Source organism: Sylvia atricapilla, chromosome 15, assembly GCF_009819655.1.
Source record: "Sylvia atricapilla isolate bSylAtr1 chromosome 15, bSylAtr1.pri, whole genome shotgun sequence".
Taxonomy (NCBI): Eukaryota; Metazoa; Chordata; class Aves; order Passeriformes; family Sylviidae; genus Sylvia; species Sylvia atricapilla.
In genome coordinates this window covers 15,561,877-15,586,396 of record NC_089154.1, presented here as the reverse complement: position 1 = coordinate 15,586,396, position 24,520 = coordinate 15,561,877, and the positions used below count along the sequence as shown (strand labels likewise).

At 49.1% G+C, this 24,520-nt stretch overlaps 3 protein-coding genes across 6 annotated transcripts in view; all 3 read left to right on the top strand.

Moving 5' to 3' along the window:
• Positions 1 to 3,125, top strand: part of SMG1 (SMG1 nonsense mediated mRNA decay associated PI3K related kinase) — a 59,148-nt gene extending 56,023 nt beyond the window's left edge. Inside the window, exon 63 of the mRNA XM_066330335.1 lies at positions 568 to 3,125. Coding sequence (XP_066186432.1) covers positions 568 to 645 — 78 coding nt within the window. The 3' untranslated portion in view covers positions 646 to 3,125. The remainder of the gene's footprint in view (positions 1 to 567) is intronic.
• A 4,198-nt stretch (positions 3,126 to 7,323) lies between these two features.
• ARL6IP1 (ADP ribosylation factor like GTPase 6 interacting protein 1) lies at positions 7,324 to 13,423 on the top strand. 3 transcript variants are annotated; one of them, XM_066330331.1, is made up of 6 exons: positions 7,324 to 7,405; positions 8,979 to 9,112; positions 10,302 to 10,418; positions 11,292 to 11,409; positions 12,058 to 12,142; positions 12,365 to 13,423. In XM_066330331.1, exons 1-6 carry the CDS (start codon positions 7,370 to 7,372, stop codon positions 12,481 to 12,483), a joined length of 609 nt encoding a protein of 202 aa, XP_066186428.1. In that variant the 5' UTR covers positions 7,324 to 7,369; the 3' UTR covers positions 12,484 to 13,423. The 3 variants fall into 3 exon arrangements, with proteins under 3 accessions (XP_066186428.1, XP_066186427.1, XP_066186429.1); XM_066330330.1 differs by having other exon boundaries at positions 10,302 to 10,421; XM_066330332.1 differs by lacking the exon at positions 10,302 to 10,418.
• Positions 13,424 to 13,982: 559 nt separating this feature from the next.
• On the top strand, positions 13,983 to 18,541 carry RPS15A (ribosomal protein S15a). 2 transcript variants are annotated; one of them, XM_066330334.1, is made up of 5 exons: positions 13,990 to 14,075; positions 15,134 to 15,271; positions 15,736 to 15,815; positions 17,221 to 17,306; positions 18,233 to 18,368. In XM_066330334.1, exons 2-5 carry the CDS (start codon positions 15,139 to 15,141, stop codon positions 18,324 to 18,326), a joined length of 393 nt encoding a protein of 130 aa, XP_066186431.1. In that variant the 5' UTR covers positions 13,990 to 14,075; positions 15,134 to 15,138; the 3' UTR covers positions 18,327 to 18,368. The 2 variants fall into 2 exon arrangements, with proteins under 2 accessions (XP_066186430.1, XP_066186431.1); XM_066330333.1 differs by lacking the exon at positions 17,221 to 17,306 and having other exon boundaries at positions 13,983 to 14,075; positions 18,233 to 18,541.
• The last annotated feature ends 5,979 nt before the right edge of the window (positions 18,542 to 24,520 follow it).

Sequence of the window (24,520 nt, the reverse complement as noted above, 5' to 3'; positions counted from 1 at the left end):
AAATCCTGTTGGGAATTGGGGGTTCCTCTGGGGTGGGAGCTATTGTAGTGCAAATGAAGGTTGCTGCTGCCTTGTATTGCTGCATTCTTCTTGTTTATTTGTTTCTTTGTCATATACTTTTGTTTTTCGTATGGCAAGTTGATGTAAAACCATGAATTAGATAAAACTGCCTTTTGTCTGTCAGTAAGCTAACATTTCTTCCCCAGCTGCTGATAGCCAGAGAGAACACGAGGTCTGTACAGCTGCCCAAGGGACAGAACTTGTCTGTTCACTGACATAACACAACCACTTCTGTCTCCGGGCAACGAGTCAGGGGACACAGTTGTCCACATCTATTTGAGAATGGTGTGGCTACTTTCAAGATAGGGGCTGTGAATGAGATGTGATCTTTTTTTGGCAGTACAGCTTCCTGCTGCTTTTGTGGACTGCACAAAGTAAGTCTACAGTTACTTTAGGTTTTTTTCAGTGAGATACTTGCAGGTGACATTCAACAGTAAATTCTAAGATCACTTAGACATTTTTAAAATTCCAGCTTATTTTTAATTCCTTCTTTGACCTTTTTAATAGGTTGACTTTGTGATTAAGGAAGCAACTAATCTAGATAACTTGGCTCAGCTGTATGAAGGTTGGACTGCCTGGGTATGAGTAGGGAGAAGCAGCTGGGTCTGGTTCAGCGAGGTCAGACATCCACCAGAATCAACTCGGCCTCAGGCATCCGCAGCCGCACCACAGCCCGTGGTGATGCAAACTGGGGCTTACTCTGAGGAAACCTGGGAAATCTCGGTGCACTGGGGAGTGATCCTGCAGGATAGCTGCACTCAGGGATACGCTACACACAATGGTCTGCAACCCCCACGGCCAAGGGTGAGAGCCACCGCTTGAGCAACACGGTTTGTCTTTCTGCTCCGCAAGAACTGCAAACGTGGCTGGGGGTCAGCTGCAGAGAGAAATCAGGATGCTACAAACCGCAGAGTGATTTGGAACTCAATTCCACCTGACCCTGTGAACAATTCAGGAAACACCGAACCCTGTTCAAAGAAAAACAGAAAAATGGGGCCGTGAAGAAATCACAGCAAGGGCAGATTTGATGCATTCAGATCCTTGTTCCTCTTGTTACGTGGCAGCAGTGCTGGTTGAGTTGACCAGTTAGTATGGGAAAAGGCTACACAATTCAGAAATGGACTGAAAACAAAGAGCTGTACATCAGATACACGCTGCATTGGAAGAACTTCTGAGATAGAAGAAGAAGCCTTTGTTCTCTTCTCCCTTTCCTCTTTCCTTTCACTCCTCCCTCCCAGCCTCTCCTTGCATACACCCCTCTTGGCTTATTCTTGTAGGTTAGGCGTACTTCCAATACTCTTTTTATTTCGATCCTACTTCACAGTTTAGTCAAATTAACAACTTAAATTCTGTTTGGTAAACAATTTTTCCAAAAGCACTGAAAATATAGAACATCAATGATTACTTATGAGTTGGATGGTCAAACACAAAATGTAATTTTGGTTATTTTAAAGTCATTTTTGTGATTCTATTATGTACAGTTTCTCAAAATTGTCACTGTGCATTTAAAAGTAATGATTCCTACAGGCATTTGATTTAATGTGCACTTCCCTCTGCTTGCAGTGTACACTTTTTTGTAATTCAAATTGTCCCTCCAATCTCATTCTACTGTGATTGCTGTAGTTTCTTTCGTACTACTACGTAGCTAATCCAATGTAATCTTTACCTTTTTAAAAACCAGGATAGAGTATCTAGTAGAGTTTTACATTGTTGATGACAGGTAAACAATAAAGTGATGTTCTGGTGGAGGTAGAGTGATATGCTTTTTACTTCATTTTCCTAATCCTTTTATTTCACACTTGTAAATTCTAGTGCTTCACTTCACAGAGGTATACATATAATCCAAGAAATGAAGGACTCTCAAATTTTTTGTTCAACTAGATCTGTAAAGATTTCTGCAAAGTAGTTTTCCTTTGCCATATTTCTTCTATAGATGGTTGTTCAGTAATGCATCCATAGGGAATCTTCCACCAAGGTTTTTTTAAATCAGTTCTCAAAGTGTGATTATGGTCAGAAAAGTCTCTCTAAAAATGGCATCATCTTCCTTAGATCAAGGTCCTGCTTTTCTGCTGGTTGTCTAAAAGACTTCTTGCTTCATTTTTTAAGTAGGACAGCTTTAGGAAAAGGCAACTTCCTTTTCTTTGTGGGGAAACAAACCCCACAGAATTCAGCTACAACTGCAGGATTGTAAAGGTGCTGACAGCTAAAGCAGAAATGCACCCTGGCATTCGGAGCCCTGATAAATTCATGGTAGCTCTGTATAAAAGGTTTCTCTTATGTAAACTTGGTGAATTCATGATGCACAGTTGCTGAAAAATACAGGAAGATCCTTAATGCCATTTTAGTCACTTTTCAGAGTAAAACCACACTTCCAATACAGCATTTTTCTGTCAAACTCCAAGAATTAAAAGATCGAGCCAAGCCCGCTACTGGCGTAAAATTAATTTAATTGAAAGGGTTTGCAGCAATCCATCTGAGTAGGAAGCTTGGCTGGTGATTTTTGGATACCGCTGGCAAACCTCTGTTCCTTTCAGTATTTGCACTATGCTGACTGCTCTGCCTCCGCACTAGGGCTTAGAATTCACTTTCTCCTCTGTTGCCAATTTTTTGTGGACATGCACTTTGAAGTGTAAGAGTTTTGAACAGTCGTATGGCCTTCCTTGCACTCTGATTGCCTGATTACCTCTAGGGAAGTCACAGGCTTTGCATCTAACAGTCCCCGTGCAAACGCATTCCACTGCCACTGCTCCTGACCCTCTGGCACCACATCGCGGGAAAAGCTGCTGGAATGTTGCAGTGAAGAGCATCCGTGTGCAGAACAGGACACTTGACACTGTTGGTCCTTTTCATTTTTCTCCAGTTAAAGCTTATGAACAATGTGTTGGAGAAGTGACAGGAGTGTGTTGTACCTGCTGTTTTGTTCCTTGGAAGCTGGGGGAAGGGAGGGGGTAATGCACTCACCTGTGGCTCATGTATTATACCTCTGCCATCCAGAAATGAAACACTTGTGTGGAGATGGGTTCTTACTGCATAATTTAATAAAGTTTTAAAAAATAAAAAAAGAATGGGTTTTCAGTTTCCTTCTATGCAAACACGGTGTGGTTGTGAAGATTACAGGGTAGAATAAGGTGCCTGACAGACAAACACATACAACCCAAACCCCAAATTAGAGCAGGATTCTCCAGAGATTTAAATTTGCATAACGAATGCAAAGCAGCCAGCTCAGATGTGCAGGAGTTGGGACTGTCACTGCTGACTTGGGTGCTGATGCATTTTTTTGGAAATGGTGACAGTATGGGAGGTTGGTACAGTCTTGAGGAAATCTAAAATTCAGATTCTGCTCACACATCCTGCATAGTAAATAAGACTTAGTTACATTTTCTAAAAGGTGCTTCTTACAAAAACAAAAGGGTACTTCCTTTATTTTTGGTAAAACTGCTGTTTATTTTCTCTGCAGTGGGGCACACCCAGAATAATGCAAGTCTGGAATCACCTCTCTAAATACAAACTGGCTGAAGTCAAACAGTTCAGTGATGGTAATTTTTTGTCTGCTGCTTACCTGCAGTAAATGTTCACCAAGGGACCATGCTATAAAGTAATTTCTCAAAGCCAAATTCCACATTTATTCAGCAGTTTTGTTACCCCCTCACAATTCTATAGGCTCATGGTTGAGATGCTCTTTGAAAATCAAGTTTGTTTGCCTCTCTTCCTTCTCCCCTTTTGTAAAGCCAGGATATGAATGGGGCTCTGCCAAATGGTTTGCTGGGATGTGTTAAACTGGAGTCATTAATAGTGTTCTAGATTATTTTGGTAGGATAATGGCACTGTCAATACAACAAACAAAATGCAGCAGATCTATACAGTTAACAGAAATTAGTTGTGTATTTTGTAGGGTCTTCATGCTCTGGTTTTGCTTTGCAAAAATTAGTTTTGCCCTTAAGGATTATTCTCTTTAAATAGTAATATTGTGTCTTAATTTTTCAAATGTCTTAAAAGACTCGAGTTGAAGCTCTTTTTCTAAGTGCTGTAGTCTTTAAGGTTAATTTACTTCAATTATTCATCAATATCTTCTGTGCCTGGTACATTAGCCATTCTGTTTTAGTACACCCAAGTACTTCAAAGCTTTCTTTGCTTTCTTTTTTCCTTTTTTTTTTTTTTCTTTGTCAAGCTTTTTTAAAATTAGCAGACACAATTTATGCATTAAAGAATTTGACTAGGAAGAAAGTTTGAGATGCCACCTGTATGTTTGTTAATGTGGTCCCAGATTATAAAACGTGTTTTTTTCTGTAGTGGAGAAATTGGGAGTATGCTGTTAACATCTTAGGTAAAGAATTTCACAGAAGTTATGGATATTAGCTACAGCTACTGCTGTGTACATAAATGCATAGCTGATCAGAGCAATTGTGCCATTCATCAGGCTGGGTTTTTATTAATAGCATAATAAATGTGTGTGAGGTTTGCTGGAAGGGTGGAGGCTTGGCATGTAAACTTTGTGTGCCTGTTCTAAGTGCACAGGGCAATCACACTGCCCCTTTTAAAGGTGCTTTGAAGCCGCTTGAGGATTTAATTTTCTGTGCATCTGCTAAGAGAGAACCTTGGTGCAGGAGGGATTGATCCCATTGCAGCGTCCAGGCAAACAGAACACTTGGGTGTAGCTCAGGTAAGGAACAGGAGGTGCTGAGCTACTGCTGATCCTCTGCTTTCTACAGCACGGCTGAGGTTTTATCAGGGAATTTATAGAGACTGGGTGAGTGTAGGCACCCATTTTCCAGCTGGATGTGGTGCCTCTCCAGGCCTGGCTGCCCAGGGAGGGCAGGTGGCAGGGCACTGTGCTGTGCTGTGTTCTGCAGTGCCCATGGGCCACTTCTGCCCCTGAGGCCACACTGTCCTGTCCCTCTGAGTTACAGAGCAGCACTTAACAGGAGGGAAAGGCACCTCTGCAGGCCTCTGGGGTGGAGAGAGGGGCACCTGACTGGGGACCCGGTGTTTGAAGGACTGGCTGGAATATGTGACTGCGATGGGCTGGAGGTGATGGCAGTGCCCCATTTTCCATTGGTAAGTGTTGGGGTTTTTGTGGTGAGTCACATAAATGGGTGAAAGCAGGAACTGGCTGATGGTATCTCGTAGCCAGAGCTGTTGGTGCAGGGCACTGCAAACAGCCGTAGGAACTGAAATGCATCACACAGTGAGGGGTTGGAATGGACCTTACACACCTTCTAGTCCCAAGGCCCTGCCGTGGGCAGGGACATCTCCCAGGGCTGAATCTCCGTGGGCAAACCTGTTCTCACCACTCCCGGTAAAGAATTCCCTCCTAATATCAAACCCAAATTTCCCCTCTTTCAATTAGTTCCCATTACTCCTTTTCCTGTCACTCCAGTTCCTGATGAAGAATCCCTCTCCTTGCAGGCTCCCTTCAGACACTGGAAGGTTGCTATGAGGTCATGCTTCTGTATGGCTCTACTCTTTTAAAACACTGATAAAATAATTGCTGGCATCATCACTTCCTTATGAAGTCACCTTTTGTGTGAGCTTTGCTGTGGTAAAATTACAGATTTTGAGAGTGAACTCCACCATTTACAAAATGTCACACAAAAATACTGTTAGCTTTTAGAGGAGTGTGAATTTCAAAGTTATTCAGTATAGAATCTGTTCTTTACATACGTTCTAAGGTGAGTGAGAAGCACCCTGTGAAAGACCAAAGCATTCAGGATGGACGTAGACTTGCCTTTACAGTGTCTTCCTTAGTCCTCTTTTTTGTCTCCATGAGGCTGGTGCCAGAGCAGTTTTGGTGCCCGAGATGTTGTTTTTGCTCTCATTACAGCCTTGTGTTGCATCCTGGGCACAGTGATGATGCTCATTAACACACGTGCCTGAAGCGTTTAGAAAGCTGAGTCAGAAACAATATTTATATCCCGGTGCCTTTCTCCTGTGTTTATTCCCCTGCTGCCACAAGTTCTGAAGGAAATAAAGCGCCTTGCTGGGCTTTAATGTCACCATTTGCAGAATTTGCCCGGTGCCGGGCACGGTGAGGCCGCAGGGCGGGGGCCGTGTCCCGGGCAGGGCCCCTAGGTTCAGAACGGGCTGGAGCTGGGGCACGGGTGTGAGGAGCAGCACCTGAGGGCTGACGGTGTTGTGTCCTGTGCAGAGCCCCTCGGTTCAGAACGGGCTGGAGGCCCGGGGCAGGGCTGGAGCTGGGGCAGGGGTGTGAGGAGCAGCACCTGAGGGCTGAGGGTGTTGTGTCCTTTTCAGGGCCCTGCGGTTCAGAAGGGGCTGAAGAGGCCCGGAGCAGGGCTGGATCAGGGCACGGGTGTGAGGAGCAGCACCTGAGGGCAGGGGTGTTGTGTCCTGTTCAGGGCCCCTCGGTTCAGAACGGGCTGGAGGCCCGGAGCAGGGCTGGAGCTGGGGCAGGGCACGGGTGTGAGGAGCAGTACCTGAGGGCTGGGGTGTGTCCTGTGCAGAGCCCCTCGGTTCAGAATGGGCTGAAGCGGCCCGGAGCAGGGCTGGAGCTGGGGCACGGGTGTGAGGAAGAGCAGTACCTGAGGGCTGAGGGTGTTGTGTCCTGTTCAGGGCCCCTCGGTTCAGAACGGGCTGGAGGCCGGGGCAGGGCACTGGGGCAGGGCAGGGGTGTGAGGAGCAGCACCCTGAGGGCTGGAGCTGGGGCACGGGTGTGAGGAGCAGGGCTGGATCAGGGCACGGGTGTGAGGAGCAGCACCTGAGGGGCTGACGGTGTTTATCCGGAGAAAAGCGGCTCGGGGTCACCTCAGCGAGCTGGGCAGGAGCAGGCTGGAGCCCCTGGGCTGCTCCCGGGAAAGAAGTGACACGACAAGGGGACAGAGATTGAGGCTGAGCCTCGGCAGGTTTAGGTCGGACATGAGGAAGAATTTCCTCTCAGTGTGATTGGATATTGGAAGGGGCGGCATAGGGAGGTGGTGGAGTCACCGTCCCCGGAGGTGTTTCAGGGAAGGATTCGATGAGTGTCACCCAGTGCCATGGCGCAGCTGACGGAGCGCTGTTCGGTCACAGGTTACACTCAGATATCTCCTCCAAGGCAGCTCCCCGGTGAGGTGTTTGTGGGCTCCCGCCCCTTCCCCACAGCGGCCGCCGCTCCCGGCGCCGCCTCAGCCGCACTGCGGCGCGGGCGGGCGGCGCGGCCACGCCCCTCGCGGTTCGAATCCCAGCAGCCAATTGGCGGCCGGCGGGGCGCCGGGGCTGCCCAATCACAGCCTCCAGGCGGCCCGCGGAGGCTATAAAACGGGGCGGCGCGGCATGGTGCGGGAGGGCGTGGCCGGCGGTGCGGGAGCGGCGCAAGATGGCGGAGGGTGACAACAACAGCGTCTACCAGCTGGTGAGGGCGGCCGGGGGCCGCTGGGGCCTGCTGCGGGCGGAGCGGAGCGGGGCCCGCTGTGCTCCGCTCTGCTCCGCTCCGCTCTGCTCCGCCCTGCCCGCAGCGTGGTGCGGCTGGCGGCGGCCGCTCGGCCCCGCGCGGTGACGCGGTGTGGCTGCGGGGTTCGCTGTGGGCCGGGCGCGGGGCCGCGCGTGGGGCGGCCGCTGCGGCTGCAGGCCCGGGCCCGGTGCGGCGGCTGCGCTGCTGCTCGCGGGCCGCAGCCCGCACTAGCCCCTGGCGTTGCCTCACCTGCGGGGGTTACCCCGGCTGTGTCTGTTTGTCTGTCCGTGTCGGAGTGTCCGTGTGTCTGACTGTGCGTGGGCAGCCTCCCGCTGCGGGACCGAGTCCCGCCGCGATACGGGAGAGCGGCAGGCGTTGGGTGATCATCTTAACTGAACGGGCCAAGATAGGCTAATGGTTAAACAAACGCCAGGGTACATATGGAATTATGCCTGAATTGGTAAGCGGCTGCCGTGGGCCATGGGAACAGTTGCTGTAAAACGCTGTGAGGGGGCAGAGGCTGGCAGCGTTTGGGCGCTGCGGTGCCGCACACCCAGGCGGGGCACAGGGAACAGCTCCAGGGGCTCGGAGCTTGGGGGGAGGCTCCAGAGTTTGTAGAAAGTCCAGGGAGCTGTGCCCTTGTTATTCTAGTTGGCGTCGGAGTTCTCACTGGAACTGAGTGTAGCACCTAGCTGAGAGTGAAACCTGTTCTGTTACCTCTGCACTGCAGACGTGCGTGTCTTCATGGCTTTCACCGCTTACTGCTCGGGCTGCAGTCGGCTCTGTTCACGGCTACCTGAGTTTAGTTATCTCTGAGATACCCTCTCTCACTGAGAGGAGGCTGTTAAGCTCTGTGAAATGTGACACACCTCGGGTTTAACAGCTTTAACAAGCTGATGGCAGCACAGGTCCTCCTTGCAGGAGGGGTGTAGGGAGGAATGTAGGAATCACATAGGAAGTTCAGTTTAAAAGGCTGTCTTGGGCAGCTTGTGGGAAAACTTGTGGGAAAACTGTTCCAAGTGTGACCAGTTGGATAACCTTACTGTGGATTCTGAGTCTTTATCCATCTTCCTCATAAACTGGCCTTGGACAGCAGCTAGAAAACTTCAGTTTAATGTGGTACAGTTGTCCTGGAAAATACATGTATTTTTAAATAGTTCTCATATTACAGTTTTCTAGTCTTTGACACTGAAAACTTGAGAGGCTTTGGCTAGGCTTTAAAACCTGTCTGCTAATCTGGGGGGATGGGGTGTGGTAAATGGGAGATTAGGGGCAAACATCTTGGCAGAATCTGGGAGGAGGTGTTGTTTGGCCTATACGTGCTGCTGGGATCTTGACTGTTTAATCATCATCATCCCATCACTACTACAATGTCTTAGTACAGAACTGACATTATTATTACTAATTTAATTACTCATAAAGATTTGTGCCTGGGATCTTTAATTATCATACTGGGGTTTTTTTTAGCTGCTTCAGTATGGGAATTATTTTGATACTCTGGTTAGTAAAGGAGTTTTCCTCTCTTTTTGTGTAGGCTGCTGAAACCTCAAGCTTGGAAGAGCAGTTGCAAGGATGGGGAGAAGTGATTTTGATGACAGATAAAGTTCTTCGCTGGGAGCGAGCCTGGTTTCCTCTGGCACTGATGAGTGTTGTTTCCTTTTCTTTCCTGTGAGTACCTTCTGGGGGGAGCCTGCAGCATCACTGCATCTTCATGCTACCAAGCCTATTAAGAAAACCAGTAGGACGTCTGGAGAAGTCTAATAGAAAGGCTTTAACTCCAGGTTGTTTCTTAAAACGTGTGAACTTGTTTGGAAATTAAAACCAAAAGCAGTGAAAATAGGAAGTGACACGAGTCACATCCTGCTTGGTGTGGTTTTTGCAAAAGCTGCTTGCCAGCAGCAATTGGTGGTGTTTTTACTGTGCTCAGCTGAATGTTCTTCAGTGCTGCATTCATGTTCTGCCCTCATTCTTTGTACCCTGCTTCTTAGTCAGACCTCCTGATCTCCTTTGGCTTCCCTCCCCTCCACACCACCAGCAGGATCCTTATGGAAAGCTTGCTTCCATAGGGCAAAATATCCTCTTCTGCCTCTTTGCTGTGGTGTTTAGGATAATTTCAGGTTTTTTGCAAAACTGGGTTTTTTTTATATTCTCTGTCATGTCTTTTGAGAAAGGGGAAAAGGGAAGACTGCAGGTAACTTCCAGTCAGCAAGGTGGGAGGGTGTTGCCTGTTGATTAGAGGTGCTGGAGGCACTGGGATGTGCCTGTATGTGACATGGTAGTAAAGATGACCTGACTGCCTTGCACAGACAGCTGTTGGTGCCAGCTGTGCAGTCTGCCAGTTGTGTCAGACACTTAGGAGATCAGCTGGTTCTTATCAGTTGCCCTTCTGCTGTGTTTGAGTGATGGCAGACTGAACAGGGAAAATGCAGCACTGCTTTGAGTGGAGATTGGTGGCCTCTTGTCCAGAACAGGTTTGGCTGGCTCTCCCAGGAGAGACAGAGCAAATGACAGCCTCTAGTGGATCTGAGTTCCCTCACTTGAGCAACAAAATTAGAGCTGGTTATTTCATATGTTCACTCACTCATTTTCATCCTTCAGTGTTAAGTTCACTGTGTGTCAATTTCTGAGAGAGTAACAATGATGAATTTTTACTTCTACTGAACTTTGTACCTTATTTGCTTGTAGCATATTCTTGTCTGGTATATTAAGAGAAAAAGGCATTTTTTTAATTTTTTTTTAGGTTAGGCAAGAGATTAGGTTTACTGTTGGAAGCGCTGAGCCAGTCTGAAGAAGTGACCAAACATGTCCAGTATTTAACAGTCTGAGCACTCAGAAATCATTTCTCCTCTTTCTGCAGGATGATCTACTATTTGGACCCATCAGTTCTCTCAGGTGTCTCCTGTTTTGTTATGTTCCTCTGTTTGGCTGATTACCTGGTTCCTGCTCTTGCTCCTCGAATCTTTGGCTCTAATAAGTGGTGAGGAAAGCTTCAATTGAAACTGTTTCTTGAGTGCAGTTATCATCTTTATCAAAATGGGTATCTGATTTGCAGATATCAAATGGTTACTTTGTAGAGCCATTGTAGTGAGAAACCAGCAATCTCTGTAATACATGAAGTGAGGACAGTAGCAGCATGTTATTTTTTCTTTTTCTGGACGATAACTACTACAATGTACCTTTATTGTTCCTTTTCCTCTGAAAAAAACAGATTTTTTTTTTAAGAAGTAGGCACATTCTTTACTCTCCATTAAGCATGATAGTTCTGCTAGACTAGCTTTTAGTAATTAATGGATAATAGATATTAAGAAGTAAAATTATGTGGAAGAGTATTGATTGTGTGTTTGGAAAGAGGCAGTAGTAAATGTGATAAAAGAGAGACTAATGCAGAGGGTATGAATTTGATTGTGATTGAAACAAATTTGAAAAAAGGCAAGGCTTGTATAAAAGCAGTAACTTGAAGAGGAACCTAATTTGAACAGAATTTTCAATTAAAGGTGAATTTTAATGTATCTGCTTTAGGATGACTAATGTATAAATGTTGTTATGTAGTTCTGCATTATTTGTGTGTATCACAGTGGTATCAGGTGAGGGGCAGTAGTCTTTGGCTTGAATGTGGTTGCTCTTTAGGAGTCAATTTACAGGAACATTACAGAGTCAGCATGCAGGAAAATTATATACCACTTCCACTGCAGTGCTCAATCAAGTATCGAACTAAGCAAAGCAAAGGCCAGGATAAGTGCTGTGGGTGCATTTGTACTGCTGGGAAAATGCCATGGGAGATTTTTTTAAATTTTAAATTAAATCTTGAATTCTTGTTTCTGGCTTTTCCCCCTCCCTTTAATGAAAGGACCACGGAACAGCAGCAAAGGTTCCATGAGATTTGCAGAAATCTGGTGAAGTCTCGTCGCCGTGTTGTTGGCTGGTGGAAGCGCCTCTTCACTCTGAAGGAGGAAAAGCCTAAAATGGTATTGAGCTCTAGGAATTAATCTCTGTTGTTTTAAGATTTTGTCTGATTTAGCTTTGTCTGAAGTATTTTAGCAAGTCACATGCCTGAGTGAGCTGGTATTCCAGACAAACAACAGGCACTTCTGGCTGTGACTTGTTACTGGTCACACATTTATTCAGACCCAGAGTGGTAAGATCCAAGACTTAAAAACTTGCAGTTCTGTGCAGTTTAGGAGCACGCCCTTGATGATAAGATAAAGGGAGACTGGCTTTCTCTGGATAGTTAAATTTTTGTAAACAGACTGTTTCCAGTGTGCACAAACTGCCCAAAGAACTGGATCTTTAGGAGTGTGTCAGCTGGTGCTTGAGCTACTGAGGCACTGTCCCAAAACCTGCTCTGGGAGCAGCGCTGAGGATGGCACAGCCTGGCACTGAGGGATAGCTGGCAGAAAAGAACATGCACCCTGTCCAGCTGATGGTGTGAAAATAAGCAAGAATAAACAATTGCACATCCTGTAATCTCAATTTTCACAGCCTGGGCATAAGTAGTACTCTTGGAAGAGCCAGAAAACTTCACATCAATTTTAAATGTCGAAGTATTGCCAAATACTGAAGGGAAGGGAGAATCCCCAACAGGTCTGTGCTAGCTCTTCCCTTTTCTCTTCTAGTACTTCATGACCATGCTCTTCACTCTTGCTGTGGTTGCCTGGATTGGACAGCAAGTTCACAATCTCTTTCTGACCTATCTTATTGGTAAGTGTGGGCATGCAAAACACAAAGATCTCTTGTTAGCTGTCTGAAATGGATTGAGACCAGTAGAAGTAATTTTTGATTAAGTGTGGTGGGGTGTTTTTATTGCAGGGTTATTGCTTTTCTCTTTTCAAGCAGTGGGGCTTAAGGGAAGCAAAGAATTGCAGAGTGACAGAAGCTTGTTAAGAGAGTATTAATTCTTTTTTTCCTCCTTCTCCTGTCTAGTAAGCTTCTTGTTACTGTTTCCTGGACTAAACCAGCATGGGATCATCACAAAGTACATTGGAATGGCGAAAAGGGAGATCAACAAACTTCTCAAGCACAAGGAAAAGAAAAATGAATGAAGAATTAACTGCTATTCACTCTAGTAAAAGGTTTTCCTGGGAACAGTTTTGAGAATTAATGTGTAATTAAGACAATAGAAGTTGTACTGCTCACTGACTTTTTTTTTTTTTTTAATTGGCTCCCTGATGAAGTGAAAAAGTCACTCCAGCAACTGCTGTGGGTTTGTCTCTTGCTGTGCTGAGTAGGGTTCTGCAGCTGATCCTGTCTGAGGGGTCCTCTCCTTTGATGTGTGGGGCTTGTTAAGTGTCTTCATCTGACTAAGAGACCCTGCAGAACTCCCCCCAGAGCAGAGCTGAAATGCCTGATAGTGCTTCTGTAACTCTGTTAGTTTTGCTAATCATTAATTGTGGCTGCAGCAAGTGTGAGAGGCAGTTCTGAAGGCTGATGCTTCTTGGAGGCTTGTTACTACTGATCCTTGTGGCAGGAGGACAATTAGCTGAGTGAGAATGGCCGAGGGTGCACATCTAAAATGGGGCACAAGGTGGTTCCATTGTCTCACTGAATTTGTTTGCTTCTGACTGCGTGTACCTGAGAATGTGTTGAGTAGGGGTCTGGAATATATAAATTTGTAGCTGAGTTACTTAGCTGTAGTGTAAACTCATTGCACTGAGACTGTAGAAAATGAGTGAAGGTGTGTGTAACCTTAACAGCTGATTGTTCTGGAAACTGCTCTTGTCATGGAGCCTTGTAGCACGTTTGGTTTTATGGATGTTTGTCTGTATACAAAATCACTCTGAATATGCCGAGTTTGATTCTGTAAATAAGCCTGAATTGTTTGTGCTTTTCTATGACCTCTCCCTCCTTTTTTAAAACTGAACTTTTTTTCTTTTAAAAGCTAAAACCTGTGTTTATGTTTTAAAAGTTTACTGTTTTAAAATGAACTCTCTTCAGTGTCTGTTGTAACTGTTGAATAGGTAAATACAGACTAAAGAGAAACTACTTGAAGACTTGTTCCTTGTCAGTGTACCGAAGAGGGTGTAAATGCATTCTTCAGTTAAGCAGGGGATCTGGGAAGGCTTGAGGAAGAGCCGTGCTGAAGTGGCACAGCCGGTCGGTGGGGGAGATCGTGGGTGTGTGAATCCCAGCGGTGACACTGCGCAGTGTCCCCAAGCTGTGTTCTGGGAGTAGGGGAATGCACTGACCCCGGGTTAGGTGCTGCACGTCTGCGGTCACAGCACCGACTGCCCTGTGCCCCTTTGGCGTTCGAACTGAGTACAGACACAGCCCATACAGGCACAGCTGTGCCCAGCGCCGCTCCGTGTCCCCGTGCCGCGGCTCCGTGTCCCCATGCCTCAGCTCCGTGTCCCCGTCCCGCGGCTCCGCGGTCCTGGCCCGGGCTCAGCCGAGCAGCGGCGCGCTCTGCCCGGCGGAGCGCAGCTTTTTGACCCTCGCGCCCCGCCCTACGCACGCGAAGCGTCCCCGTTCCTATGGCAGCCGGGCGGCGGCGTCGCTCCGGAAGTGCGGCGCGCGGCCTCGGCCAATGAGGAGGGCCAGGCTTGAGACGCGAAGTCTCGCGATATCTCCCCCGGCCGACGGCCCTCCCATCACCCCGCGCGCCCCGGCTTCTTCCTTTTCCGCCATCGCGCTCTCGGTGAGTGAGGCCGGAACCGCGGTCGCGCCGTATCCGTCCCGTCCCGGCGCCATCCGCGCCCCGCACCCGCCCCGCCCGCGCCGCCAGGGGCAGCGGGCACCGCCCTACCCGCCTGGCCCGGTTTGAGCCGCCGGCACCTGCCCTGGCGCCGTCCGGAGCCCCCGGAATGCGGGCTGGGGGGCGGCTCCTCCCGCCCGTGGCCCCGCGCTCCGCAGCGATGCGCGGCGGGAAGCCGGGGCGGCGGCCGGGCCCCGGCCGGAGCTGTGGGGAGCTGGGCCGGGCAGGTCGCGGGGCGGCCGCGGAGCTGGTGCACTGTAGGGCGTGCTGATCGTGCGGCGAGGCCGGGAGGAGGTAGCGGAGCGCGGGGAGCGGGCGCGGGCGCGGCCCGGAGAGGAGGCGGCCCCGGCGCGGGGACTGGCCGCTCTCACCGGGGGCGGGAGTTGGCTCGCGCCGTGTTGGTGTCTCAGTGGCCAAAGTCCTCGTGTGCCCCGGGATGTGTCCCAGTGCCCGGGGCAGGGACACCTTTGGGGACCGTGCTGGCAGCGTCCGGGCTGTGTCAGAGCGGGGGCAGTGCCCAGTCATCCCTGCCGTGCTCGGGCTGCTCCCACGTCCTTTCGCGAACATCGGACAGCTGCTGCCGAGTTTTCTTCCCGAACTGTTGTGTCTGGGCATCTGTTAACATAATACCACGTAAGATCTAATCAGTGCACAGGATTGGTACTGTGCACTTGGGTTTTAAATGGGTTTTAACTGATTTACCTGAGAAAAGTGTCATATGGCTGACATGGTGTCTGGATGGTGGTTTTGAAACCGTGTGTGTGCTTTGAAAAAGCCAAATTTGACTGTGTCAGATTCCCTGACGTGTTATGGTCGCGGTGACTCCTCTTGATCACAGCTGAGCGTGCGGCTGGGTTCGCTTATTTAGCTCGAGAGCGCTTTTTAAGGCTTAACGCGGCCTCCTGTCAGGGTTGGGTCTCTTGGATCTAAACGTAGCCCTGAAAGAAGCGCTGCGGCGTTGGTGTGCCGAGGAGCCCCGCAGTAACGCTGTCCCCCCGCAGGCACCATGGTGCGGATGAACGTTCTGGCCGATGCTCTCAAAAGCATCAACAACGCAGAGAAGCGTGGGAAGCGCCAGGTGCTCATCCGGCCGTGCTCCAAGGTGATCGTCCGCTTCCTCACCGTCATGATGAAGCACGGTGAGTCCCGGCCCTGCTCCCCACGGGGGGCTGAGGGTGCTGCCCCTGCAGTCTCACCTTTGGGCTCAGTAATAGAGGATGCCTTGCCAGAGGGGGTTCCTGTTTATGCTTAAAAAAGCTGTGGGATGTGGGGTTCTGGAATAATTAAGATGGTCAGAGTTTGACTTCACATCACAAACTTGTTCCACATCATACAGTGGAAGGAGTAGCTGAGGTTGGGAGGTGAATAATAATTCTTTTCCTTCAAATTTCTACGTTGAAAGTGTTTCAAAACACCAGAATTTTGGGCAGAGTAGTTGCCGTGCAGCTGCTTTGTGTGTTGGCACAAAGAAACAACTGGTAAAAGAAGTGAATCAAGGTGCTGGAAGTAGTTTGGTGCCCCATAGTTAATCCGTTTTGTTGTTGTAGCTGAGTGTTACACGTGTCACTGTCTCTGTCTCAGTGTCTCTGCTGGGCTCCTGCAGGTTACATCGGTGAATTCGAGATAATTGATGACCACAGAGCTGGAAAGATTGTTGTCAACCTCACAGGCAGACTCAACAAGGTAGGATTTGTCCTCCTAATTGCAGTTCTCTAAAGAGGTCTCTAAATCAGAATTTTTCTTAATTTTGTGTTAGTCAGCTCCATTTCTAAAAGAACTGCTTGTAAAGAAGGTGGGATTTGAATCTGTGTACATAAGAGTAGCACGGATGTTATCAGTTGAAAGGGTGGTTAATTTGTCTGGATTCAAAGTGATATGGGTCACTAATTACATTTCTTTTGAACTCAGTATGTAAGATGCTCTTTCAGGGAAGTCTGCTTGCAAGTGCTGTGTATTTATCTTCAAAGGCTTTCTGGCTGCCTGGTGCTTTCTCAGTTTCTTTGATATTTAAGCTATTTGGCAAACTTGTCCTAAGAGGTAGGAGCTGAGTTGGTTTCTAGTTGATGTTTGATACCTGCAGATGTGGAGAAGCCAAACCTTTCTCCTTTCTCTGCCAGGTGGGCTTCACTTGCAGTGAGGGAAAGTTGAATGTTACATTAATTGGCACTGGTCAAGTTCCTGGGGCATACGAGGCATTGGTGTGTGTTTTGGAAATTTTTAAATGCTTATGTCTCAGACTGCTGAGCTGTGCAATTCTGTGGTGACTTGCTGTGTGTCACTGTTTACAGTTCAGCTCTTCAGTAAAGAAACAGAAAAACTACTCGGTCAGAATATGTTGGGGGCTGTCATCCTGATGAATAAATATGCCATCTGAAAATTGCACGAGTGTGTAAGGCAGATAGTCCTGACTCCCCCAAATTACTGCAGTAATTACAGTGTTATGTGTCTGTAATAACAGTGATGTAGGTCAGCTTTGAGGGTAGTGTTCCTTGAACTCTTCCAGGATGTTTTTGTCATGGCTCTTCCAGGCTAATGGATATAATGTTTCTCTCAGTCATTGCAGTGAGGGAACAGTTGCTGAGTTCAGAGAAGTGTGCACAGTGCAGGAAGGTGTGCTTCTGGTTTGGTGTTGGATGGTTGTTAATAATTGGAGCCAGTGAGGTCACTGGTGGTGTGCTGGTTGGTCACTAACACAATTCCCTTGAAAATTCCAGTAACTTCTGAGCATGGTAATTTCTTCCTGGTTAAAATCTACATTTTTTTTGCTGACTGTGTATGGTGGTTAGAGGCAGAATATCCCTGAGCAATCCCAGGAATTCTGCTGATGTTACAGCATGCTTTTGTGCTCCCCCAGGAGTGGGTGTTACTTGGGGGGTGTAGCTCCAGAAGCAGTTCAGGGTGCTGAGGTGAGGAGGAGGAGGAGGAAAGGCTGAGGAAGGTGTGGAGTTGCTGGGTGGGGGAAGCACCACTCGTGCTGCAGGTGACTGAGTGTGTGTGACAGCACTTGGTGAAGTCCTTTGGGCTGGGAGCTGGGATCACACATAAATCCATAAAGTTCTTCAGTTTGTAATGGAATCCTCTTTTGCAGTGTGGTGTAATCAGCCCCAGATTTGATGTGCAGCTGAAGGATTTGGAAAAGTGGCAGAACAACCTGCTGCCTTCCCGTCAGTTTGGGTGAGTATGAGGAAGGATCAAATGTGTGTTGTGTGTAAAAATGTTACACACTGCCTGAGTTTGACTCACCTGGCACCTTTCCTCTGATCAGCCTGGAGTTGAATTCCAGTCTAAAAAGCCATCCTCCATATAAATTCCCTTTTAAACCAATTTTAAAAGGTGCAGTGCTAAGCAAGGATCTGTTCCTGCTTGGCTTTGGTAAAATTAATGGAAAACAGGACTTGTCTCATACCTGTTCAGTTTTTATGAATGGCCAGTTTTAAATGGAGAAGGAGTTAGGTAAGTTAACAGGTCAATGGAAGTAGACTGTACTTGTCCAGATTAATAAGGACATTAATCAGATATGAAGTGATGAGAGACTTCTGGCCTCTGTTGAACAAATCTCCACAACACAGGAAATCTTACTGTTGTCCAGTGTATCTTTTCTTCACAAAGCATTTGGAATCAAAAGCTGTAAATCCCAGTGCAGGATGGCAGAGCTGGAAGAGTCTCCATGGCCTTGGCCAGTCTGTCCTGTGACAGGCAGGATTTACAGTTCTGTGCTGTTTCTGTTCTCCAGCAGTAACTCCTGCCTGTTCACTGCTCTGTGTCCCACTGGGAGCTTTAGGAGTGTTTACAGGGTGCTGCTGGCAGAGGATCTCTAGCATCAGGTCTAGAGGATTTCTAACATCAGAGGATGCTAGCAGCTGGACAGGGATTTCCCAGTGGGAATGTGCAAAGGCAGAGGCAGGTAATTGAGAGCAGTCTGTCAGTGTCCTGTGAGCTGCAGAGCTGTGCTCCTGAGAGGAGCTGCCTTTGTGAGGTCTCATTGCACTGGGGCATTCTCACAGGAACAGTTACTGTTGTAACACGGCTGAGGTGGTGCTGTCAGCTCTGCAGCAGCCTGGAGCAGGGAGATGAGGTGACCATTTGCTCTCTCTTGGCAGGTACATTGTACTGACAACCTCAGCTGGCATCATGGACCACGAGGAGGCGAGACGAAAACACACAGGAGGCAAAATCCTGGGATTCTTTTTCTAAAACTTGTAAAAAAAGAGGATACTAATAAATTGTTCAAATGGACTCTGGTGTTTCCAGTTGGTATTTTAATGACTTCGAACAGAGCCTGTGATAGTGCTTGTAACAGCTCTTCAATGGTGCTCAAGTTCCAGCTTCACTTCAAATGATGTTTGGGTTCCACACCATCCCTGGTCACAATTCTGTTCCTGTTAATAATGTAATGTACTTGTAAAAGTGACATTTGGGGTCACTGTGCAGGAGGTGCTCAGCAGAGGAGCTCTGATGCTGAATTACTGCTAATCCCAGCTGTCCTGCGTGGGCTCCCCTCACAGGTGCTTGTGTCTCCACAGTTACTGTGTGCCATTTGAGAGTTACACCTTTGGGCTCAGTAACAGAGGATGCCTTGCCAGAGGGTGTTCACTGTTTATGCTTAAAAAAGCTGTGGGATGTGGGGTTCTGGAATAATTAAGATGGTCAGAGTTTGACTTCACATCACAAACTTGTTCCACATCATACAGTGGAAGGAGTAACTGAGGTTGGGAGGTGAATAATAATTCTTTTCCTTCAAATTTCTGCTTTGAAAATCTTTCAAACCACCAGAATTTTGGGCAGAGTAGTTGCCGTGCAGCTGCTTTGTGTTTTGGCACAAAGAAACAACTGTTCTGGGATTTCTTCAGGGTTTCAGAGTGAGGGAATAAGGTTGTGGGGCAGAGAGAACATCCGTGATGGAGGAGTCCCCTGTGGGGCAGACCTTTTGGGGGTTAAACTGGCAGGGTGGGCGTACCCTGAGGGAGCCCCTGGGTTCTGCCCTGGTGCTGTCCTGGGTGTCCTGGTCCCGGACAGAAGTGGAAGTGCTGGCACCCGTGTGCCTGCACAGCAGCCCTGTGGATGTCCCAGAGCCGTGCTGGGGCTGTGCCCTGCGGCCCCTTCCTGCTGCTCAGTGCTCACGGGCGGCTCTCGCCATCGGCATCCAGCCCCGGGGGTAGAGTGGGGCAGAACTTCAGTCAGTGGTGGCAGTGAGGAAACTGAGTAGCTGGCAGAGGGTTGGTGACTCCCCTGCGAGGCACAGCCCAGTCCCACCTCTGGGCTCAGATCGCTGTTTTGGGTGAGCCATTGCTCCCTGTGCCGCTGCCTGAGGAGAGGATGAAGGATGTTCAAACACCGCCGGCTGCGGGCCCAGACACATCTTTACTGGGGCCTGAGAGGTGTCAAGAGAGGGCAGCATCCCTCCTGCGATCGCTGGAGATGGAGCGAGAGCCGTGCGAGGAGAGGAGCGTCCTTCCTGTGCCCTGCTCCACCGTGAGAGCTGCTTCTGTCTGTGATGCTTCGAGCCTAGTTAAGGTAATGCTGGAGGGGAAAATAAGTGTGGATCTGCAAAATACTGCAGCAGGCTAAGGAGTCTGGTGGGTGACTGTGGCTTCACTGGAAATGCACCTTTTCCTCCTCATCTGCTTGTCTAATGCTGTTTAGCTAATTTAGGCTCAAGACAAGGCTGTGTCTTACTGCCAATTAATGTCAGTATTGGTCTCTCAGTAAATACCTCGATGGATTTAGCCACAGTTTAGTCTGGAGAACTGTTCTAGTGAACTCGATGGGTTCCAGAGGCTGGTGGCCTCTGTTCTTGTTCATGCCTCTGATGTTTTATCTGCACAGGTGCTGCTCTTGTATCGATGCAGCACTGGGCTGTAATTCTGATCCTCAGCACAGCCCATGTGAGCAGGCAGTGATGGGGGCAGAGATGGAGCTGGGGGCAGAGATGGGAGCAGTGATGGAGCTGGGAGCAGTGATGGAGCTGGGAGCAGAGATGGAGCAGTGGTGCTGTTGGTGCATTTGTGTTGGGGCAGGATTCAAGTTCCTAGTCTATTCAGTTACATTTTATTTAGGCTTTTATCTGCTGGTGCTGCACTTAATTATTGTGTATGCATTTCTGTGACATTGTCTGCTTTTGGACAAGGTGCTCCAGTGGGGTGTGTGACCCACCCCCAACTTTCAGGCTGCTTTTTTTAACAGATTAGGGGTAATTCTGTGTGAGTGCCATGGAAATGGAAAGCATTCCTGCTACTCTGTAATCCACTGCTATTTCCTCTTTATAATTTACAACTAGGGGTTGATTTTTTTTGTATTTAATCAACTTGAGTTATTGTTCCCACTCTGTGAACACATTCTCCAGAAAACTTTTTTCCAGGACCTTGCAATCCCATCTCTAGATGTCTCTCTTGCCTTTATATAAGAAAATATGAAAAGGCAAAAGCACAGAAACACTTGGTATGTGATCCTGGATAGAAATGTGTATGTGCAACTCTCCTCCCTGTTCACCTCCCCAGGCAGATCGGAGTGGGATTGGCCCTGACATTTGTGGGGAAGAAACATGGCACAGCCATTCTTCTTGTCTTCCACTGGTGCAAGTTAACTCTGCCTTCAGCTGCACCAGGCTGTAAGCAGGAAGAGGCAAGGATATCTGGGAGAAGGGGAAAAGTAGGTGATGGATGAGGTTAAAGAAAAGCTGCTGCTGAAGCCCACCTTTGGGCAGTGTTTTAGTCTCACTGGCTCCATGGATGGAGCTCAGTTTGTGTTTGGTCCACTGCTCTGCTCATGCCAGTGTAAAAAGCAAAGTCCAGGAACATCAGTGACAACTTTAGGTCTTCAGTGTCTTTACAAATCAGGACTTTAACCAAAAGAATGAAAAAAGGGGGGGAAATTAAGGGTTATTTTTTCCTTTTCTGTCTACACCTCAGCCATTTCCATGGATGCTTGTCTCCTCATTGCAGTAACATGTCCAGAACAGGATCCTCCACACGTGAGGATCCACGTCTGTGTGGGCTGGTGATTAGTTCTGGCCCTCGTTTAGTCCTTGGGGTCCCTTCCTTAGGGCAGCAGCATTACCCCCTCAGTTAAGCATCTGCTATCCTCAGTGAGACCCTTTTTCCCCGCCTGAGGCAGGCTGTGGGTGCTGGAGCTGACTGCACACCTTGCTGTTTGTGCTGGACCTGTGTTCTGTCCAGGATGGGCTCATGGACCTGCCCCTCTCGGGCAGAAGGCAAAGCCTCGCCTGTTTTCCATCACTGGTGCTGATTCCTGACTCTGTTTCCAGTTTCATGTCCCAGGCAGCGGGAGTTGGGGTTTTATGTGAAGCCCTGTGCAGTGTGTGTCACATCAGGTGAAAGAGGAGATGTGTGTCACAGGACCACCAGACCCATCTGCAGGCAGGTGCTTGCTCTGGGAGGGAAGCAGAAATAAGGAGACTGTTTTTAGCTCTGAAATACTTTTCCTGAATGACATTCAGTCCTGGCCAGCCTTTGATGAGCAGAGGAATAGTCCCTGAAGGGAGGAGCTGCAGGTGCCTGGCTCTGCCCTGGGCTGCTGGCAGCTCCTGCTGTGGCAGTGCTGGGACAGCTCCTGGGACAGCAGCCACCTGCAGCCACCACCACACAGCCACTGGCTGGGGCTGAGGGCTCAGGGCAGGAAGGTGTCTGAGGTGATCAGAAATGATTCTGAGCCCAAATCCTGGGACAGACCCTGTCCTGTGGAGCAGGATGGGCCTGAGCCCATCAGAGTCAGCCTCTTTCCCAGGCCAGAGAACACATCCTGCAAACTGCTGAACTATAAACTGCTGGTAGCTGGTGGCTGCAGAAATAGAGAGATAGCACATAACGCTCCCTGGTAGCTGGAATAAAGAGAATTAAACTTTACAAAAGTGTGCTTTAATTGCTAACTCTCTCCTGTCTGCTTAAATCACTAGAAATAAAGGTCTCCTCTTTAGTGATGAGCAGTTCCACGCAGAGCAGACGTGATGGGGGAAACATGTTTGGAATAAATACTGATGTGAATGACACTTATTAGCTACAGTGTGGCATATTTATTTCTCTGTAGTTAGCATAATAGCGCAGCTTGAAATGAGAAGGGTTCCTTGTGTGTGTGTGTGTGTGTGTGTGCATACACAGAAATCCCCAGGGCTGTTGTGGGCAGGATGCAGCTGCTGGGGCTGTCTCTGGGGCTGTCTCTGGGGCTGTCTCTGGGGCTGTCTCTGGGGCTGTCTCTGCCATCGGGGCTGGGGCTGTCACTGCCGGGAGCGAGGGGCCAGCACGGCTGTGCCCTGGGCAAACCTGCCCTGCCTCGTGTCACACGGGACACAGCCAGCAGCCTGAGCCCCCAGCCCGCTCTTCTCCCACCCCAGGGCCCTGCCCGGGCTGCCTCTGCTCTGCTCTGGGCGCTGCAGAGCTCCCTGCAAGGGCACAGAGCTCCCTGCCAGGGCACAGAGCTCCCTGCCAGGGCACAGAGCTCCCTGCCAGGGCACAGAGCTCCCTGCAAGGGCACAGAGCTCCCTGCCAGGGCACAGAGCTCCCTGCAAGGGCACAGAGCTCCCTGCCAGGGCACAGAGCTCCCTGCAAGGGCACAGCTCCTGGGCAGCCTCCCCAGGGCTGCTGGTGACCTGCTGCCAGGTGACCACAGCCAGGAGCCTTAGCTGCAGCTGTGCCTGGGGTGTGCTGGGCTGGGCTGTGCTGGGTTGTACTGGGCTGTGCTGGCTTGTGCTGGGCTGTACTGTGCTGTACTGTGCTGTACTGGGCTGTGCTGGGCTGGGTTGTACTGGGCTGTACTGGTTTGTACTGGGCTGTACTGGGCAGTGCTGGGCTGGGTTGTACTGGGCTGTACTGGTTTGTACTGGGCTGTACTGGGCTGTGCTGGGCTGTGCTGTACTGGTTTGTACTGGGCTGTACTGGTTTGTACTGGGCTGTACTGGGCTGTGCTGGGCTGGTTTGTACTGGGCTGTACTGGTTTATACTGGTTTGTACTGGGCTGTGCTGGGCTGTACTGGGCTGTACTGGTTTATACTGGTTTGTACTGGGCTGTGCTGGGCTGTGCTGGGCTGTACTGGGCTGTACTGGTTTATACTGGTTTGCACTGGGCTGTGCTGGGCTGTACTGGGCTGTGCTGGGTTGTATTGGGCTGTGCTGGGCTGTGCTGTACTGGTTTGTACTGGGCTGTGCTGTACTGGGCTGTACTGGTTTATACTGGTTTGTACTGGGCTGTGCTGGGCTGTACTGGTTTGTACTGGGCTGTACTGGTTTATACTGGTTTGTACTGGTTTGTACTGGGCCGTGCTGCCTGTCCCTGGCCCCAGCCGTGCCCCTGCTCCTCGCTGGCTTTGGCAGTGCCCCGGGGGCTGCAGCCGTGCCAAGAGCAGAGCCCGGCTCAGTCCATCTCCGGCTGCGGCTGCCCTCCCCAGGATCCCGGAGCAGGGATTGAGGGAGGCTCTGCCCGGTCTGTGCTGGGCACACCCTGCCACCCTGCGCTGGGAGAAGGGCCCCTGCGGGAGCTTCTGGACAAATCTGGCACCTGGGTGGATCAGTGGGCATCATCTTGGCGTCGATGCTTTGAAACGGCAATTCCTCATCTCTTCTGCACACATTTTAATGTAAGAACGTGTGGATAGGGACACATTCCATATGTACACATTCCAGTGTTGGACCTCTGCTGTCCTGCTTCAGCTCCGAGCGAAGGTGTGGGGTGGAGTGCACAGCTGCCTGCGGAAGGGAGGACAAAGGGACTGCTAGAATCCTCTTCCTTAAAAAAAGGCATTTCAAGTAAGAAGCCAAGGTGTTCTCAGGTGGGCCGTGAATGCTCAAGACCCGTCTCACAAGACTTTTTGTTGAGGGGAATAATTATACTGTGGTTAAAGTGTTTACTTGCTAGGTATTTGCCTGCCTTATTGTACTGTATCCCTCCACTGCTGAGAGGTAAGATGAAAAACCTGGGAGTAACAAACTTTCTGTTCTAAGCCACTTGATTGAGTGCTTGGTTCACAAATACCATAAAAGTGCCAGACCAGAGCTTGAAATATCTCATTACCAGGTGTCAGGCTGCTTATAACTTCCACTCTGGGACTGTTGAGGATTTTTTTTCCTGTTGGTCTTTTAATGAAAATGCCAAAGGGGGGAAAAACTATTACAAAAAATAAAAAATGCTGCTTTGATTGACAATAAAAACGCTGAGGCAGCAGCAAATTTCAGCAGTGCTAACTCCGTTGCTTTGCCCTGACACAGATCATTTCCCAAGCTCGAGGGATGTGGTGAGGGTCTGGAATGGCACAGCCCTGGTGGCTTTTGGTGTGTGGGAGGCAGAGTGAGAGAGGAGCAGGCAGAGTGAGCACAGGGGGCTGACAATGGCAGGGAGGAAAGGATCCCGTGCTGGGATTGCAGCGCTGGCCTGGCCGAGGT

Bases quoted from the DNA above. Each gene is read 5' to 3' on its own strand.
- ARL6IP1 (XM_066330330.1), top strand. From the start codon at position 7,370: ATGGCGGAGGGTGACAACAACAGCGTCTACCAGCTG. The intron at 10,422-11,291 runs GTGAGGAAAGCT...CTTTAATGAAAG, and splicing joins ATCTTTGGCTCTAATAAGTG to GACCACGGAACAGCAGCAAA. The intron at 12,143-12,364 runs GTAAGTGTGGGC...TCTCCTGTCTAG, and splicing joins CTTTCTGACCTATCTTATTG to TAAGCTTCTTGTTACTGTTT.
- RPS15A (XM_066330333.1), top strand. From the start codon at position 15,139: ATGGTGCGGATGAACGTTCTGGCCGATGCTCTCAAAAGCATCAACAAC. The intron at 15,272-15,735 runs GTGAGTCCCGGC...GGGCTCCTGCAG, and splicing joins CACCGTCATGATGAAGCACG to GTTACATCGGTGAATTCGAG. The intron at 15,816-18,232 runs GTAGGATTTGTC...CTCTCTTGGCAG, and splicing joins TCACAGGCAGACTCAACAAG to GTACATTGTACTGACAACCT.